The sequence below is a fragment of the Chiloscyllium plagiosum genome, chromosome 11 (assembly GCF_004010195.1).
Source record: "Chiloscyllium plagiosum isolate BGI_BamShark_2017 chromosome 11, ASM401019v2, whole genome shotgun sequence".
Taxonomy (NCBI): Eukaryota; Metazoa; Chordata; class Chondrichthyes; order Orectolobiformes; family Hemiscylliidae; genus Chiloscyllium; species Chiloscyllium plagiosum.
The window spans coordinates 14,693,577-14,708,794 of record NC_057720.1 but is presented as its reverse complement, the minus strand read 5'-3'; the positions used below and the strand labels follow the sequence as shown (position 1 = coordinate 14,708,794).

At 38.8% G+C, this 15,218-nt stretch overlaps 1 protein-coding gene across 1 annotated transcript in view; it reads left to right on the top strand.

The window, feature by feature from the left end:
• gtf2b (general transcription factor IIB) overlaps positions 1 to 6,863 on the top strand; it is a 32,342-nt gene extending 25,479 nt beyond the window's left edge. Inside the window, exons 4-7 of the mRNA XM_043698733.1 lie at positions 749 to 895; positions 1,012 to 1,141; positions 4,493 to 4,774; positions 6,306 to 6,863. Of these exons, the coding sequence (XP_043554668.1) occupies positions 749 to 895; positions 1,012 to 1,141; positions 4,493 to 4,774; positions 6,306 to 6,439 (693 nt within the window). The 3' untranslated portion in view covers positions 6,440 to 6,863. The remainder of the gene's footprint in view (positions 1 to 748; positions 896 to 1,011; positions 1,142 to 4,492; positions 4,775 to 6,305) is intronic.
• The last annotated feature ends 8,355 nt before the right edge of the window (positions 6,864 to 15,218 follow it).

Genomic DNA, 15,218 nt, shown 5'->3' with positions numbered 1-15,218 from the left:
TTTTTAAAAATGTTTATCTTTGTGTACAGAAAAGATGTACAGTAAGGATTGGCTGATGTAGGTTGACCAGTTTCTAAATAAGTTGAAACTTTATTGCTGGAACAGCACAGCAGGTCAGGCAGCATCCAGGGAACAGGAGATTCGACGTTTCGGGCACAGGCCCTTCTTCAGGAAACCTCCTGTTCCCTGGATGCTGCCTGACCTGCTGTGCTGTTCCAGCAATAAAGTTTCAACTTTGATCTCCAGCATCTGCAGACCTCACTTTCTCCTCCAGTTTCTAAATAATACCCATAGAGGTTGTGGTCCAATGAAAATTAATGTGTTGCTTGCTATTTTTTATTTTAGCAACTAATACATGGATTGTTACAGTCCAAACTCTGCTTTGTTTGAACAGTGATCCAGGATATTCCTGAATCAACAGGTTTTAAAATGTAGGAAAGGAGATTTGGTAGTTAAGAGCAATGAGCAGGTAATGGAATGTATATTAATACATGAAAGTAAAAACTAACAAGTTTACCTTTTGATTTGAGTAATGACCTTTTGTGACGGTGTTTTAGAAGTGAATTATGGAAACTGATGTAAAGTTCATTTTTAGTAGATCTTAGATCAATATTTCATATTTTGTTTATGGTTTATGCTTTATGTAGTGGATTTAGTTTTTTTAAAAGAAAGTGCTGCAGTTTGTAATTGCTGTAGATAGCATGTTTGTTTCAGTCAACAACATTATTTGCTTCATATTTCTTTACAGGGTACTGGATCAGCAAGTTTTGATGAATTTGGAAATGCAAAATATCAAAATCGTCGGACTATGAGTAGTTCTGATCGAGCAATGATGAATGCATTCAAGGAAATCAGTAATATGTCTGACAGGATAAATCTCCCCAGAAATATTGTTGTAAGTTCATGTTATATTTGTTTTATCATGGTGTTGCTTCATTAAATCGGTAATGGAAGCATAAAACTTGTAATTGGTCTGAATTTAATCAAATTGTCTTTCATTTCACTTACTAGGATCGAACGAATAACTTATTTAAACAAGTGTATGAACAAAAAAGCCTAAAGGGAAGGAGTAATGATGCCATTGCTTCTGCCTGTTTGTACATTGCCTGTAGACAAGAAGGTGTACCACGAACATTCAAAGGTAAGAGGGCCTACAATTAATACCAAATCCTATAGCACTGTTTTCAACTGAATCTTATAAAATTAATTTTAGTTATTGTCAAGGTTTTTTTATTCAGGTCATTAGTAATTATTGCTGTTGATAACTGAAGTTGGTGTTACTAGTTTTAATTAGTAACTTTGACCTAGCCATGGACACGAGCTGAATGATAGGCAGGGTGCGAGTATAACTGTGCTCAACATCAAGGTAGCAATTGTCTGATTATGGCAGTGAATGGGGAAACTCCAGTGACTGGAGCTATAACTATCAAAAAAGAAGGTATTTGTGATTGCTCGAAGCTGAAACCTATCAATGAAGGGTTTTCAAACTACCAAATTCACCTGTTTGTTCATGTTTTTCCCTCTATCATAAGGTCATGAGTGGGGGTGTTCATGATTTCTATATCAGATTCATTCACAACTGCATTCGTAAAGAAGCCCACACTTGCTTGTAGCAGAACAAGGATAACATTTAACTTGGTGTGACAAGTGACAAATTTTAAAGTTGTAAGTGTCGGTAATGATCTTTAACTAGAGAGAACCTATTCACTCTTCTCTGACTAGCAACTCAACTGGCTGAACCACCACAACTCTGGTTGTGAAAGTATTGCTCCTTATCCAGCAAAATCTCTTAACCATCTACAGGGTTCAAGCCAAGAATCTGATGTAATCTGGAATGGTGCAGCTGATCACACTGGTTCATGTGTTTATCAATTCAGCTATTCAACAGCGTGAGATGTGGTATGGTGGCGTGAATAAATAATTAAGAAATCCAGCCTATGCATGGGTTCATGGCAGTTGATGAAATTTAAATTCACTGGATAAATCTGGAACTTAAAGCTAGTTTTGGTTATGGTGATCAGAAACTGATCATCAGTTGTCAAAATCTGTATGGTTCATTAACATACTTTTAAGGAAGGAATTCTGTTGTCTTACCTGGTCTGGCCTAGATGTGATACTAAATTCACAATGTGGTTGCCTTTTAACTGTGCTTTCAAATGGCTGAGCAACCCATTCAGTTTAGGGGTCACCAGGTTTGTCGAACAAATGCTTGACAAATGGAACCCACATTTCATGAAAGAATCTTTTAAAGTATTTGGGGTGAAGCAGTTTTGGTGATTTAATCAATAATTTTATCGCTTGCAGCAATACTTTGCCAGCAATTCATATTATCCCCAGAATATGCTGCAACTAAGTTTATTGGATAACACTTCCCCTTTGAGCATTTAAGAAAGGCAGTAACATGGCCAAATCTTACCACCTTTGAAGTTGTACACAATCCTGACAACTTGTCAGAATTTCTCCGTTATAGCTAGCTAATTAATCCTGGAGTTCATTGCCCAGCGACATTGCAGGATATTATCATTAGCAGAATTGAGATTGTTCAGGAAAGCCTAGTAATATAATTTTCAGATGAACTGAGGATGAGCATTAAATGCAACATTGGGCTGTCGTGCTACGTCCAAAAAACTATTTAAAATGGTAAATTTTAACGTCTGCTGAAATACTAACCTGTAACAGTTAATAACTAAGTTTTTTTTCCACAAAGAATAATCTGCATTTTGACAGTGTCTTTCACCTCCTTGGTATTTCAGAGTGAAGTGCAATGTAATCACTGTTGTAATATAGAAAAACACAGCAGCCAACCTGCAAACAATGTAATCCTCACTAATTGCGAGGCATTTGAGGAGATAACATGTTGTGGCAGTGCAATTGTTGTTCATGATCATAGGTCTTCATGTTTGAATAGTGTTAAGGCATATTTTGCATTCGTCTAAGATAGAAGATTGAATTTCATTTCAACAGCCAATTTGAAAGACGGCTGTTCCAACAGTATAGCACATTAGTAAGAATGTTGGCACTGAGCCAAGGCTGAAAATGATGTGAGAAATTACTTGCAATATTTGAGTCTTTCACTCTTATAGTTTAAGGTTTGTCATGAGGAAAGGCACATCAAGTCCGTTTTCTCTGCAAACCAAAAGACTCTTGAACCAGCAGGATATACTATTGAGTACAGTTTGTGACCTCTCCTTGAGGTACATAGTGCAAGGCTGGGCAGCAAGGACAAATTGGTAGGATTTTTTTATTGACCTACCTTGTCCATTTTTTTTCTTACACCTGGCCAAAACTGAAGGGATGTGGGTGGTGGTCTGAGTTAACATTGTTCTTTCACCTCTAGGACCTGGATTTAAATCCAGAAAGATGGGATAGGAGTCTGTTCTCTGTAAGGGCCCTAAGTGAAATCATTTTGAGCCATCTCAATCCAGTCCTCAGTAGGTATGTGTCTACACAACAAAATGTTCGTTCATTTAGCACTTGCTGGCAGTTTTGCAATGGTGTTCAGTGGAATTTATCTAAATGGTATTTGAATAGTGCATAAGAGAGCTTTCCTCAACACTTAATTCCATATTGTCTTTAATTTGTATTTACTTTGTCAGTGTAAGTGTTAAAAGAGAATTTTCCATTCCATAACACAGGCTTACCTCGAGAATGGGAGGTAAAGTTCATTCCAAATTAGAACAACGCTGAGATTTCTTTATTCAGGATTTTTATGTTTTGACTAAGTGATATAACAAAATTGTTTGTCAGATATGGCCATATCTTGGAATATTGTCTCTTTAAGATTGGAAATGGTACTTTATTAAGATCTTTAACATTGCTTGTTAACTGCACTGATTATCGGTTACTCTCTAAGCATGTATCATGGTGGTTGGGAGAGGAGATGGAATGGAAATCTGAATTCGTGTTGGGTGTAAAACTTGTTTAAAATCATAGGTGCAAATAATAAAAAAAATCAAAGAGCAATTCAATGTTGTTAGTCTGACTCTGGCAGATAACTTCAGCTTTCCCAGTCCAATGGAAAATTGTGTAGTGTTGGCTGAGTTAACTGGCAACCTAACAAGTAGGTTTTTGTTATGGTTTGATCTTTCAGTGACTTTGAATTGGAGCACTTATGATTATGCTTGTCAATTTAACAAACATTGTATTCTGGAGGGATACATTACACGCTGTCATGCAGTAACACTTGTGTTATTTAATGTTGTTTGTCAAAATGTATTAAAAAAAATTGTGTGGCTTATTATAAATGAGTGAAGCTATCTGTGCCATAATATCCTCTTGGTTTGTTGCCAGTAGCTCAGTTTGAGTAGGGTGGATGAACTGATGACAGCATCATCCAGGTGTTAGGACAGTTCTGGTTAATTGAAGTAACCTGAACTTGCATCTAGAGAATCATTTAACACACTTATCCAACCTGAATCTCTGGAGTTAAGTGTCTATGCTTTCAGTTGGTCCATACATGTTTCAAACCTAATGTTTTTTTCTCCTCTATTAGAAATATGTGCAGTGTCCAGGATTCCAAAAAAGGAAATAGGCCGTTGCTTCAAATTGATTCTGAAAGCTCTGGAGACCAGTGTGGATCTAATTACTACAGGAGATTTTATGTCCAGGTTCTGTTCAAACTTGGGATTGCCTAAACAAGTGCAAATGGCTGCAACGCACATTGCGAGGAAAGCTGTGGAACTGGATTTGGTGCCTGGTAGAAGCCCTATTTCAGTAGCTGCAGCAGCTATTTATATGGCATCGCAAGCTTCAGCTGACAAAAGAACACAAAAAGGTATTTGTGCTGCTCCTAAGAATCATCTTGATTTGGACTTTTTATATAAAAAAAACTTATACAACTATACATTTTATATAAATTGTCCAGCCAAATATTGAGCTGCAGAAAATAAATCTAGCTTTCTTTCCTAAACAGTTATGTTGGTCTGCTTGACCAAGCTGCACAAATATACAGGCATGATTAGTGGTCTTATGATGCAGAGGTGTTTCATAACATGTCTAAGCAGGTTGTTTAAAAGTACTTGGACAGGCATGACTCTTTGTCGATAAACAATGTTCTTGGGAACGGAGAGAATTCTTTGTAATAGGTTCACAATATATGGCCATTACTTGCTGCCCCAGTATTTATTGTCAACCCCTAATTGCACTTGACAAGATGCAAGTGAGCCATAGCCTCAAACCACAGCAACCATCTTGCCCAGGATGACCAGCAGTGCTGTTGAGGGGAGTTCTGGAATTATGATCAGTGACAGTGAAGGAATGGGAGTATAGTTGCAAGTCAGCTTGCAGAGTGTGGTGTTCCTCTGTATTTGCTGGGTTGTCCTCTGAGATGGTAGGGGTTGTTGGTTTTGAAGGTGCTGTTGAAGGAGCCTTGGTGAGTTGATGAAGTGCATCTTGTAAGTGGTATACACTACATTAATGGTGCATGCTTCTATATGCATTCATGCTTGCTGTGTTTATTTATGGTATAGAAGTTAGATAACTATGCAGGTATGTAGGAGTCTGGGAGGTTGATGTAGATATTTAGTTTCAAAGGTTAAAACAAAGTGTTGAATATAAGATTAATTCGTAACTGCACAGACGCTGAGGAGACAGGAATCATTTAGCTCTACAGACTTGACTGATAATGTTTATAAAAGTAGTTAATGTTAGAATTGCTGTAAATAGAGAAACCACTTCACATTTTGAGGGACGTGATCACTGGATGTGGGCTCAGAGGAACTTGATTTGCCTTGCAGTGGAAAGCAAGCACTTAATGGAAGACTAGTCAGTGTTCTAATGAGACATTGATAGTGTATTTGGCTGTACTGTTTGACTTGACCATAAAGTGGGAAACTGGAAAGTTAAATACAGATAAAAGTTCCACTTATTGAACAGTGACTCACTCTGTATGCATTCAGTAGGATGAAGCCTTCTCCATGTTGAATTGCTTAAAACACTAGATCACTTCAATAAATTAATGCTTGCTTAATGAAGTGGTGAGAATTCCACTTTGATCGTGGCCTATTGTCTGCTGTAGTGAGATAATGATGAGAATACAAGGGTCTGATTATTTTATTTTCTGCCCCAAGTTAAATATAGCATTTACTGATGCAGTTGTTTTATTTTCTCCCTTTTTTGAAATCATTTGAACTAGTCTCCTAAGTATCTGATATTTGGAAATGTTTTGTAGAAATTCTTGGCAGCTGATATTCACAAGTCCAGGGCATGGGTTTCATGGCTCGTCATCCCTGTTCTTTTGGCTGTGTTTATTGAACTTCTAGTGAATTCTGAACCTTACTGATACTTGTTTTTTTTTCCTCCTCCAGAGATTGGAGACATTGCTGGGGTAGCTGATGTCACAATTAGGCAGTCCTACAGACTCATCTATCCGCGAGCTGCTGACCTCTTCCCTGCTGAATTTAAATTTGATACTCCGGTTGACAAACTACCCCAGTTGTAAATGGAACCAGCCTACTTTGCAATATGCGCAATAATTTGTTTTAAATAAAATTAAGCATTCCCCAATGTAAAATTTTTCAAGTTAATTTGGCCTCCTGATTTTTGAAACCAGCTCAAGTGAAGAACACAGCTGAGAACCAGTGAAACTACGTGACAGCAGATGGCTACACTATCAGAATATCGCACGTACATTCCAAAGCTGAATTTCAAGGTTGTTTGTACTTGCCAGCTAATTTGTATATTTGCAAATTTATACTTAACCAGATAATTTGTATATAAAGTGAAAATTGGGGATATTGTGTTGTGAAAGGCTGATCAATGACAGACTGGCTCATTTTAGTTTTTTGGTGTAATTTGACATACCCATATTCAGGTTTGGAAAGATGCTTGATGTCATCTTAAATAAATTACCATTTTTTTCTTTGCTTTTGTATCTACATTGACTTCTTGAACCTCAGAATTGGTACTTAGTATGACAAGAGTGGTTGTTGAGCTTTGAAATCACAATCAGCAAATAGTTTGAGGTATTCAAGATAGCTTCTGGTTATTTAGTTAAATAGTTATTTGAACTTTTTTTGGAGATGTTATTTGTGTAAGGAATTAGTGTATTTATTTTAAGGAAGAGAAAATTGTATAATGGTTTCAAAGTGTTTAAATATAACACTTGAGTTTGTCTTGAAGATTTTCTAAAGGAGCAATTCCATTTATATCAGTGAAAAAAAATCATGCATGTTACTCAAAGCTCCTTAAGTGGCATGCTTACACATTAATGACTTATTGAAGGAGTAGTTCAATTCAAGTGGTAGTTGACATTTGTACAGAAATAAAGCAAATTAACTGTTTCATAAATTTCATATCTGCCAAGTGCTGTTTTATTTCTTCCATGAAACCTGTGCTCATCTGTGCAAGAAATTTAAAATAATGGAATAGAATAATGATCATTTAAGTATCCATGGTCAGAACTATTTTCATTGAGTGAACCATGTTCTCCATTTACTTCCACCTCAAACATTACCAGCCTCTGCTCCTACTCCATGTCAACCTAATGATTCCATTATATTTATGCAGCATGACACCTTTGTACTCATCTTTCCCAACTTTATCCTACTAGCCTTTCACCCTCTGCACTCTGAATTTCAACCAAACTTCTCTTCTAGAATACAGTCCAAGTTCTTCCTGAGCCAATGTTGGTTACTCTGTACAGTCAGTTCTGCCACATGTTTCTTCAACACAAATTGATTTAATATGATAGTAGAATTCAGACTGTTATTTGCAGAATGTGAACTTCTGTTACCTGTATAGCTATAATGCAATTCCAGCCCCATTAGTTTAAGAAAATCATGCACTATCCATGCTGTTTAATGTGAGATCACATGAGAACAGCACTGTCATGTTATCAGAACTGACAGTATAACTTTTCTTTAGCTCCATGTTCTTTCTTGTTGCCAGTGTGTAGTACTTTGACTTGAAGCAAAAAAAAACTCAAATTAAATTGATCATTACCTTTTTTAGGTTGTTCAGTAGGGGCAAGCAAGCAGCATATGCTTAGTAGAAATCAGAAGAATGCTGTTGATGTAAACAAAACAGGCCTTTTGAATAGTAACATTTGCTTATTATTTGAGATTGTGCTTCCATGTGGGGTTATCCTTAATGCAGGGTGCATCTACTAACTTTGCATAAAATATGAGATTGTGTATTCTCCTGTTCTGAAAATGTCTACTTCACTGAATTTGCAGAAAACCTATGAGGTGACCAGAACTTGATGAGATCCAATAGTCCGTGGCTCTGGCTTGTCCCTTGAAGTGTAAAAACTGATCAGTAGTGCTTTGGAGAGTAGTATCTGAAGCGGATTCTTGCATATAGACACTTTTTTCTTTCATGCCTAGTAATGGAAAGGTAGTTGAGCTAATGTTGGACATGCCAATTGAAGGGAACGATTGTGCTTTTTTTGGAGTTCAAGGTTTGTTTTAAGCTGGTAATGCTGATCAAGACTAGAAGCCATCTTGAATAAAGCACAAGGCCAGTCAAAAAACAGCTTGGCTGTTGTATTTATATTGTGAATCCTCACTGAACTAGTGTATGCCTTTACCAAAGAGCAAAGTATTATTTGGGCCATGGAGAAAGGATGGGATATTTAGTTGCTAAGAAGGATTTAAAATTGATATGGAACTGATTAAATAAGTTGTCAACTTGACAAGGCAGCAGGGCTGCATGAAACAGAGGAATGTGTGAATAGAAATTGCAGAAGCGCTTGCAATTTTTCAGACTTTGGACTGAGAAATTGCATTAGGGTCTGAGGATAAGCCAAGCAACTCCAAATCAATTTAACTTCAATGGTCGGTAAGTAAATTAACATGTAGTTAATTATCAAAATATTTCAGTAACTTCTCAATCAAGGTAATGTCTTGAAGTGGTATACATAGACATCCAGAAGGCTTTTGTTACATTGCCAGCTGTGAGCAAAATTAGAGTCATGAGAGATAGTGGCAATGTAAATGAAATTTGCAGAGTATCAGGAACTCAAAGAATAGGGAATGCACAAAAAAATGCAGAAAAGCCACACCCCTGGACCAGATCCTGAATTATAAACAGCAACCACCCAAACATGAGAACCTGCAATAAGACCCTGCTCAAAAGAGCTACAACACACTGCAGCGATCCTGACTACCTCTTAAAAAGTCTTTGCCAAGAACTAATAGCCCCGCAACTTCAGCAACACACCATAAACTATCACTTTACCTTTATATATTTTAAAAAAAACAGTCTCTGAACTGACAGTCCTGACTCCTCTGACCACTTGGATTTATGACACCACAAACCAACAACCTCAGACAATAACTCACTGGAGCAAAAGAAAGACCGAATAGCTATCGTGTGCAGGACAAACCTCTACAAGATTCCTTAAAGACTGCACAAAACACTATATAGGACAAATGAGCTGACCACTAGCAATCTGCATTACTAGGGTGGCACAGTGGTTGGCACTACAATTCACAGTACCAGGAACCTGGGTTCAATTCCAGCCTCTACTGACTATCTGGAGTTTGCACATTCTCAGTGTCTGTGCGTGGGTTTCCTGCAGGTGCTCTGGTTTCCTCCCACAATTCAAAGATGTGCAGGTCAGGTCGATTGGCCATGCTAAATTTTCCATAGTGTTAGGTGCATTAATCAGAGGAAGATGGGTCTGGTTGGATTACTTTTTGGGAGGGTCAGTGTGGACTCGTTGGGCCAAAGGGTCTGTTTCCACACTAGGGAATCTAACCTAATCATTCATGAACATCAACTAGTCACTAAAACACCAGCTGCACTTAGTACCCGTACATAGCTGAGAAGGACCACAAATTTGGGACAAAACAACAATAATAGGTCAAACAGAGGGCATCGTCCACAGACTCCATCAGTAAACCGAACACTGACCAACCAGGAGCAGTGGCAACGATATCAAATAAATTCCAACCGACAGTACAGCTGCGCTTCACAGCATTGAGGGTGTCACCTAGAAAGGGGATGAAACATTTGCAAATCAAGTTCACAGCTCGGTGAACACACACACAACTGCACTATTACAAAAACATCAATATTAAGGGATTTAAAACATGAAATATTGCTTTATTTAAGAGTCAAAGGAGATGTGCAGCATGGAAACAGACCTTTCGGTCTAACTCGTCCATGCCGACCAGATAGCCTAAATTAATTGAATGGAGATTTTTCATGCTTGAAGGTTTACACTGGAGTCCCCCAGGCACTGGGACAAGGTATTGGGCTCTTTCTGAACATAAACTGTGAATAATAGGATACAGTTTTGAGATTTGCAGTTAATATGAACTCTGAGGATTCAGATAAATTGGTGAAGTCAGTGTCCTACGTGGTGAAATGAGATGATACAGTCTGGTAGGAAGAACCAGAGAAAAATTTGAAAACAAAAGGTTCAACTTTAAAAAGGGTGTAGGAACAGAGACCTGGGTGCATATTTGCATATGTCATTCAAGGTGGCAGGGAAGATGGAGGGAGCAGTTAATAAAGCATACAGTATCCTGGGCTTTATTAATAGCAGCATAGAGTACAAAGGCAAGGCAACTGTCTTTTATAAATTCAATATTAGCTATAAAGTATTGCAGCCAGTTCTGTATGTCATCCTGTGAACACATTAGGGAGAATGGTTTATGATCCCAGTTAATGGTGATGCTGGACATGTCAGATTTTAGACTGAAACCTTGCTTGGTAGATTGTGTTGATTCCAGTTGGTTAATGTGGTAATTGCTGAAACACATTAGATTTTGCAAATGTTCAGCAGAACAAGTTGAGTGTATTGAAATAAATATATGCACAGTTGTAGGAAAGATGAAACATCACTGTCAGAGAAATATCACTACTATCTCAGATTTTAAATCTTAACACGCTCTGGAAAGAGTTACAATTCATTTGAGCATATGGGAACTCTTCTGTTCGAACAAGATTTCTGTACAAATGTGTGGCTTAGAAACTCCACACTAAAACACTTAAAGTAACGTGACAGCTTCTCAGTTGAACTCTCAGCTTTTGCTGAATTAAACCCAAAATAAATGCCCAATTTAATAATTAAACTATTGGATTTATGATAGGCAGAGTAAACATTTTAACCATCAACACCAGAGGGATTCTCCCATGCACTTGCCTTCAATGACATGCTTTCTCAGAGTTGACACATTTAGTTCACTTTCATTGTTTGATTGTTCATTTCAAAGTATTTTTTTTAAAAGTTTATGGATTTTGAAAATCCAAATTCAAAATGGTAATATTCACTGTCACAGGAATTGCAGTTATGCAGCTAGAGAGAATGGAGAGAGAATGCTGTTTTTGTTGAGAAGGCAGAGAAGTAATCTGATCAATGTCTGGACAGAGAAGGAGATGGGGGGTTGGGGGGTGGTGGAATGGAATCATAGAAGCAGGTTGTTCAGCCCATCAAGCCAACACCAACACTCCAAAGAGCATCCCTACCCTAACCCTGCATTTCTCATTGCTAACCCACCTAGCCTGCACATCCCTATAATACTATGAGCAATTTAGCATGGCCAATCCAGCTAACCTTTGGGCTGGGAGGAAACCCACACAGACACTGAGAATGTACAAACTCCACAAAAACCAAACAGTCTCCTAAGGCCAATCAGATATCCCAACCCAATCTAGTCCCATTTACCAGCACTTCCTATTCATATACCCAGACAGATGCCTTTTAAATGTTGCAATTGTAACAGCCTCACCACTTCCTCCGGGAGCTCATTCCATACACGCACCACCAAGGAGACCAGAATTGCACACAATATTCCAAAAGTGGCCTAACCTATGTGTCCTGTACAGCCACAGCATGACCTCCCAACTCATATACTCACGTGTTCTGACTAGGAAAAGCATACCAAACGCCTTCTTCACTATTCTATCCACCTGCGACTCTACTTCCAAGAAGCTATTAACCTGCACTCCAAGGTCTCTTTGTTCAGTGACACTCTCTAGGACCTTACCACTAAGTGTGTAAGTCCCGCTAAGACTTGCTTTCCCATAATACAGCACATCACATTTATCTAAATTAAACTCCATCTGCCAGTCAGTCCATTGGCCCATCTGATCAAGAACCAGAATAGACAGTGTTATAGGGAGTAGGTGGCGAAATAGCACCACATAAGATGATACACACACAATGGCCTTCTAAACTGTAACAATTCTGTGCTTCTATACCCTATTGAACCCAGGTACAGATTATATCATTTTTTTCCTAATGAAACTGTTGAATACTTCTGAATGGAGATCCTGGCTATCAAAATAATTCAAACAGACATTCGCGTGCTGAATTTTGCTTTTTCTACCCCTCCCCTAAAGGGTTCTGCTGAAGTCTGGCATCTAGCCGAAAGCATTGTTAGGTTTCAAAGACTGCTTCTGCGTTGTAGAAATTCTGTAATAGTGTACTGAAAAAAAAAGGATACAGCCAGAACGTTTAGGGTGAGAAAGGGATACAAAGCCAGTGACGAAATGGAGATGATATTGAATCAGGTATTGTTCTCGCAAGAGAGGCAAAATCTACAGATGTTTCACTTTGTAATGGCACATTTTCATTTATTTTAGGTTAAAATGTGTGTTTGTAAACAGGTGAGAAAATAGGGAAGAAATTCATGCTGTATTTTTAGGTGTCAGTTTCAGGATGAGATCCGTCATGCCCTGCTTGTCTTGAATGTTTGCCAGCTACAACAGTGCAAGCAGGTGTCCCGAGTGGCTGTGTAAAACATACAGCCTGAAGGATCCTTGAATGTGCTACTCAGCATCTAACAATTTTCAACATTTCAGGTTCAGACCCGATGAATTTTACACTTACTCATAAAGGAGTTAGCACTATTCGTTGATATCCCTCAACCAATTTGACAAAACGGGCAAGCTGCAGACGACTATTTCCACCAATGTAGCTTAGGTATATCCAATATGAATTCTTCGTCCACACACTCAAATAGCCAAGTTAGCAGTTGTCATTTCCTGTTGTGCCTCTAGAAGGAGCATCTGATACAATAACATTTCAACTCTCCCTCCCACTCTGCCGAGGACATGGAGGTCCTGGGCCTCCTTCACCGCCGCTCCCTCACCACCAGACGCCTGGGAGGAAGAACGCCTCATCTACTGCCTCGGAACACTTCAAACCCCAGGGCATCAATGTGGACTTCAACAGCTTCCTCATTTCCCCTTCCCCCACCTCACCCTAGTTCCAAACTTCCAGCTCCCCATGACTTGTCCTACCTGCCTATCTTCTTTTCCACCTATCCACTCCACCCTCCTCCTTGATCTATCACCTTCATCCCCTCCCCCACTCACCTATTGTACTCTATGCTACTTTCTCCCCACCCTCACCCTCCTCTAGCTTATCTCTCCAAGCTTCAGGCTCTCTGCCTTTATTCCTGATGAAGGGCTTTTGACCGAAACGTCGATTTCGCTGCTCCTTGGATGCTGCCTGAACTGCTGTTCTCTTCCAGCACCACTGATCCAGAATCTGGTTTCCAGCATCTGCAATCATTGTTTTTATCTACACAATTAGAAGGCATCAGCCCCAGTTTCAGCAGCTGACTAACCAGGCCACCAGATGGAGCTATCGACCACTCACCGTGTCAGGGACCAACCAAGTTACACCTATACTTTCCCACCTTTCTCTATCCTGCTTCCGACTGCTTTTAGTTCTTCCGTTTGCTGGAAGATTCCTGGTTAAGATATTGGTCTTCAATCTTTGCCAATCTGCTTGGATGCTTACTGAGTAGATATTCTCTTTGTGCTGCAGCTTTGCTGAGCTCCTGACTGTGATACGACTTGCATCTTCAGCAAGTCCCTTTGGTTATTCGTCTTGGACTGAATTCTCTCCCCATAGGCCATTTAGTTGGCCAGGGTTCAACTCTGCACGGAGGACTTCTCGTATTCACAGCACCTTGGTCACCTTTTCCTGTTTTTGAAATGGATATTAACTTTACCTTTAAGATTTTTCACTGTCTTCAACCCCAAAAAAATTGAATGCGACAATGTATTTAAAAATCATTTTCTACTCCTCAACATAGTTCCAGCATAATCACATTTTAAATACATAACAATCAAGTAATGGATCCTAAATTGCAAAAAACGTATCACTGAAAGCAAATACTCTGTAACCAATGCCAATATTTAGATGAATTAGACACAAACATCTTGCACATCAATCATGCTAAACTCACTACATCAATGTCTGCAATGAAAGGGAGGAAACCCATTTGTCAGAATATTGTTCTTTTGGAAGCCAGTTGTGTGGTTTCAAATGTTCCTGCTAATTGATGTGCAGCATTTCAAGTTTCCCCCATCTTCCGTAGATGCATAGCTTTTCAGTCATGTTTACTTGTACCATTAAAAATTACCATCAAGTAATTACCGTTTACCATTCACGACTGCCTTGCTTTTAAAGGAGCAAATTACTGCAGACGCTGGAATTCTGAACTGAAAACAAAAAAATGCGGGAGATCATAGTGGATCAGGCAGCAGGCATAGAGAAAGCAAGCTAAAGTTTTGAGTCTAGAATGACCAATCTCAACACATTAGTTTATTACAGGTAGTCAGATTAAAGTGAAGGAAAATTGACATTTAAAACTCAAACTCAGAGGGGAATGGGTCTGGGTGTTACTCTTTGGAGGGTCGGTGTGGATTGGTTGGGGCTGAAGGGCCTGTTTTCACACTGTAGGGAATCTAATCTAATGTAATCACCATCCCTCACTTTACACGTGCAAACAAAGACTGACGGGAGTATGAGTGGAGGGAAAACTGTAAAAAGTCAGTCATTAAAAAAAATCATTCACAGAATATGAATGTCATTGGCTAGGCCATTTATTGCCCATCCCTAATTGTTAAGAGTCAATCACAAAATGCCAGACCAGGTAAGGAATGTCAGTTTTGAATGGGACGTTAAACTGTCAAAACGTTTGAGTAAATATAGTCATTGTGGTAATAATTCAAACAGCAATGTCCTAACCAGAGTTTATAGTTCACCTAGCATCACTCAACCAGTCATTACTTCCTGTCTGCAAATTTGGCTGTGATGTCAAAAAAGCAGAATCATTGGTTCACTTGAAAACCACCACGTTAATTGGTTGTAAAGCACAATGGTGTTCTGGCTTTGGTCACGAAAGGCAACACAGAACTGCAAGTAATATATCTTTAAAATCATATGGAAAATATGGCAGGCATCACAAAGTGTGACAAAGTAAACAAGAACGGGAGAGGTGACCTTTTTGACTGAATTGGCTCAACTCCTT